The 3,831-nt window shown below is 58.7% G+C and overlaps 1 protein-coding gene across 1 annotated transcript in view; it reads right to left on the reverse strand.

Annotated features, from left to right (window-relative positions):
- Positions 1 to 1,353: 1,353 nt before the first annotated feature.
- Dact3 (dishevelled binding antagonist of beta catenin 3) overlaps positions 1,354 to 3,831 on the reverse strand; it is a 10,822-nt gene continuing 8,344 nt past the window's right edge. The window contains exon 4 of the mRNA XM_050132214.1: positions 1,354 to 3,534. Within this exon, the coding sequence (XP_049988171.1) occupies positions 2,204 to 3,534 (1,331 nt within the window). The 3' untranslated portion in view covers positions 1,354 to 2,203. The remainder of the gene's footprint in view (positions 3,535 to 3,831) is intronic.

The raw sequence follows: 3,831 nt of genomic DNA on the forward strand, positions 1-3,831 counted from the left end.
AAAGAAAGAAAAAGAAAAGAAACACAAGGGCCAAACTCTGCAGATGGCTGTGCCAAAGCAGAGAAAGCAGAGAAATAGGGGCTGGAGAGATGGCTCAGTGGTTAAGAGCACTGGCTGCTCTTCCAAAGGACCTGAATTCAATTCCAAGGGATCTATCTGATGACTTCTGGCTTCTGTGGGCACCAGGTATACATCAAGGCAAAAAACCCATATACATAAGAATAAAAAGGAAAAATAGCAGGGTAGTATAGTGTACCACTTTAGTCCCAGCACTTGGGAGACAGAGGCAGGCAGATCTCTAAGTTCGAGGCCAGCATGGTCTATAGAGTGAGTTCCAGAACAGCCATGGCGGTTACACAGAGAAACCTTGTCTTGAAAAAACAACAAAAGTAAAATGAAAAGCAGATTGGCAGACATGCTAGTTAACACAGTACTCCCACCCCATGAGATTGTCATGAGATTGTCAAGATGTGGTGGGGCATGCTGTGGTTCCAAACTCCAGAGGCTGAAGCAGGAGGAGCTCCAGCTTCGGGCCAATGTGGGGTATATAACAGGTTCAGCCAGCTTGGGGTGCCCAGGAAGAACCCTGTCTCAATAAAACAGCAGTTGATTATTATTATTATTATTATCATCATCATCATTATTATTATTATTAAATGTTATTTTGAGACAGGGCTATGTAGCCCAGGCTAGCCTGGAGCTCACTATGTAGCCCAGGCTGGCCTGGAGCTCACATAGATCTGCTCACCTCTATCTCCCTAGCTTTTCCCACCATGCCTGGCTTTACAAGAGTGTTAGCGATCCAAACTCAGGTCCTCATGCTTGTAGAGCAGCCAGCTCCCCAGCCTCTGATCCTGATGACTGCTTTGTAACTCTGAGTGTGTGTGTGTGTGTGTGCGTGTGTGAAGTTCGCACAAGCAATGCTGCAAGCATGGAGGCTGGAGGACAATCTAGCATGTCAGCCCTTGGCTTCTACCTTGCCCATCTGTGCCACTGCACACACCAGTGTGGCTGGCTTTGAGCTTCCGGTCTCCACTTTTCACCGCTGCGAAAGAGCATTGGGGTCACTCTACAGACTGGGGCTTCCGTGGGGCTTTCCAAGGGTTCTAAAGACCTGAACTCAGGTCCTCACACCTGAGACGCCATCGTCTCAGCCCTGCCCTGCACGACTTGCCATTTTTATGAAAACATAATGATGTCCAAGTATAACTCAGAGGTCAGTCCAGAGAGACCCGCCCCTAGGATACGCACATCGCTGGTTCCACAGCAGACTGAAGATGCTCCATGGACACTGGCTGGAAGAAAAAGGTCACATCTCTCATTTTAACAGGGAACAAAAATCCAGGGAATATGTAACATTGTGCATTTATTTACAAAGAGGTTAGAGAAACACACAGAATCTGGCCCCCCATGCACCGGGGAGTCACCATTGTCATAATAAATACAGTAATTTCTTTTTAAATCAAAAAACAACAAATAAAAAAAACCCACTGGATTGGAACAGCTGAGGGTCATTCAGCTTTCCCCACTCCCCGTGGGGAGAGGCACAAGATTGAAACCATCTTCCTTCCTCTCTCTAACCTCCCAATCCTCCATAAGTGTCCAGGGATGGAGCAGAAAGAGTCCTTTCCAGGTGTTGGCAACTCCTATTTGACCCTCAAAGCCCCTAAAACAGTGCCACTTCTTCCAAGGGCACTCTGCAGGCGTAACCTGAGTCAGAGTCTCTGACCGGGGCCCCAGGGCATATCCTAAGGGTCCAGGGACATGGAGGGGGCACTTTGTGAATGAGAAGGGAGCCCTGTCTGGGCAAGGAAAAGAGGAATGAGAAAGCCATGTGAGAGCAATGGAGGGGGAACAGACTAAACCTCTGAACGAAAACGGGGTGGGGAACCCGAACCGAATTACTTCTTTTGCATACACGGATATCCATTGTACAGATGGGGAGAGCGAGGCCCACGAAGGGCACTTCCTGGTCCAAGGCTTTGAAAACCAGCTGTACTCGGACAATCTGGGCTCCTCTCAGTGTGGGGAGAGGAGCAGCCTTCCCAGGACGGCTATGGATGGCGGGAAGAGAGTGAGGAGGGTCTTTGGAAGCAGAGAAAACCGGTGGTCTTTGGAAGGTGGGCGTGGAGGGGGTCGAGGATGAGAAGTGTGGGGGTGAAGAGGCCATGGAGGTGGATCCCAAGCCCATGCACCCCCCAACTCACACAGTCGTCATGACCTTCAGAGAACCCGATCTGAAACGCAGGATCTTTTTCTTCAGCGCGTGCGATGCCTTGATCTTCACGAAGACCTTGGCGGGACCCGCGGGGGTCGCAACACCAGCCGCACCCCCGGGCCCCGACGGCGAGGCCCCGGCGGCTGCCACCAGCTGCTGAGGCCACACGAGGCCTCCACTGCCGTCGGAGTCGCTGGAGGCAGAGCTGAAGGCAGGCGACTCGCCCTCGCTGGCGCTCGACTCGCTCTCGCCATAACCTCCCGGGCCGCACGCCGACGGAATCCGACGACCCAGCGGCACGGGCCTCCCTGCGGCTGAGCACTCGGAGTCGCTGCCCGCGCAGCCATACAGTAGCCGACGCGAGGGCGCGGACGGCGAGGGCACGGGGCCGCGCTGCGCGGGCACGCGGGCTCGTGCGCGTCGGCTGTCAGGCGCATCGATCTCTGCGGTGGAGCGCCACCGACGGCAGGCCTGGACTGTCGGTGTGGGTGCGGGACCGCGCCGGGGTCGGGGCGGCCGGGGCTCGTCTCGCTCGGCCGTGGGGTACTTGGGCGGCGGAGCGGCGTGCGCGCGGCCCAGCAGGCTGGTCTCGGACTGCGAGCGCGCTGCTTTCCTCGCCCTCGGTGATCCCCGACGCCCCGACGGCTCTGCCAGGCGGCCCCGTCGGCCCGCAGCACGTGGCCTCTCCCTGGGCGGGGACTGCTCCACGCTGCGACCTCGCGTGAGCGGCGGAGCCCGGCGGCGTGCGGCGCGGCCCGGGAGGCCCCTGGAGGCTGCAGGCGCGCCCGGGATGTACTGTGCCTTTACGAGGCGACCCTCAGCCGGGCTGGAGGGCGGCGACGCGGCGGCTGGAGGCGCGGGTTCGGGCACAACCTCCGCCTCCCACGCCGTGGCCCAGGCGCGCTCCGTCGACGGCTCCCGCGCGGGTCGCGCGCCTCCGGGGGGCGGGGACGCTTCGGGCGGCCGCGGGCGCGCGCCGTTCTGACGCCGCGCGCCCCCGTCCGCGCCCCCGGGACTCGTACGCGGTTGGCCCGCCCCCCGGCGGCGGCGCCTGCGCAGGAGCGCCGAGATGTAGCCGTCCAGGGGCCGACGGGCTGCCCCGTCGGGGGAACCACAGGGCGCGCGACCGCTGGGCCGTGGGCTGCGCAGTGCCACCGCGTGCAGTGGGCTGGGCGTCAAGAAGGGCCCCGCGCGCGCGCGCCGCTCAGCGGAGGAGCAGGCCTCGGCGCCTGCTGCCGTCGGGTAGGGAGCTGAGAAGGAACGAGGCACAGCAGCCCGGGCACCCACCAACTCTGGAGCGCTGGGACTGGCGTCACCTGCGGGAGGGAAGCAGAGGGAGAAAGAGTGGGGCACTCAAAGGCCTTTCTTAGCCTAGAACTGAAGCAGCTGAGGCAGGAGGATTGCCTCCAGTTCCGGGCAAGCCTGAGCTATGTATTAATTTAATAGTGTTGTAAAATACATAAATCAACAATGGTCTTGGTGGTGCACCTCTGTGATCCACCCAGGACTGAGGAGGTGGAGGCCACTCTCAGTTACTTAACACTTTGGTGGCCACCTGAGCTACAGGAGACCGTACCTCAAAACACCCTCGCCACCCCCCCCCCAAAAAAAAA

Source organism: Alexandromys fortis, unplaced genomic scaffold, assembly GCF_014885135.2.
Source record: "Alexandromys fortis isolate MF-2015 unplaced genomic scaffold, M_Fortis_MF-2015_v1.1 scaffold_408, whole genome shotgun sequence".
Taxonomy (NCBI): domain Eukaryota; kingdom Metazoa; phylum Chordata; class Mammalia; order Rodentia; family Cricetidae; genus Alexandromys; species Alexandromys fortis.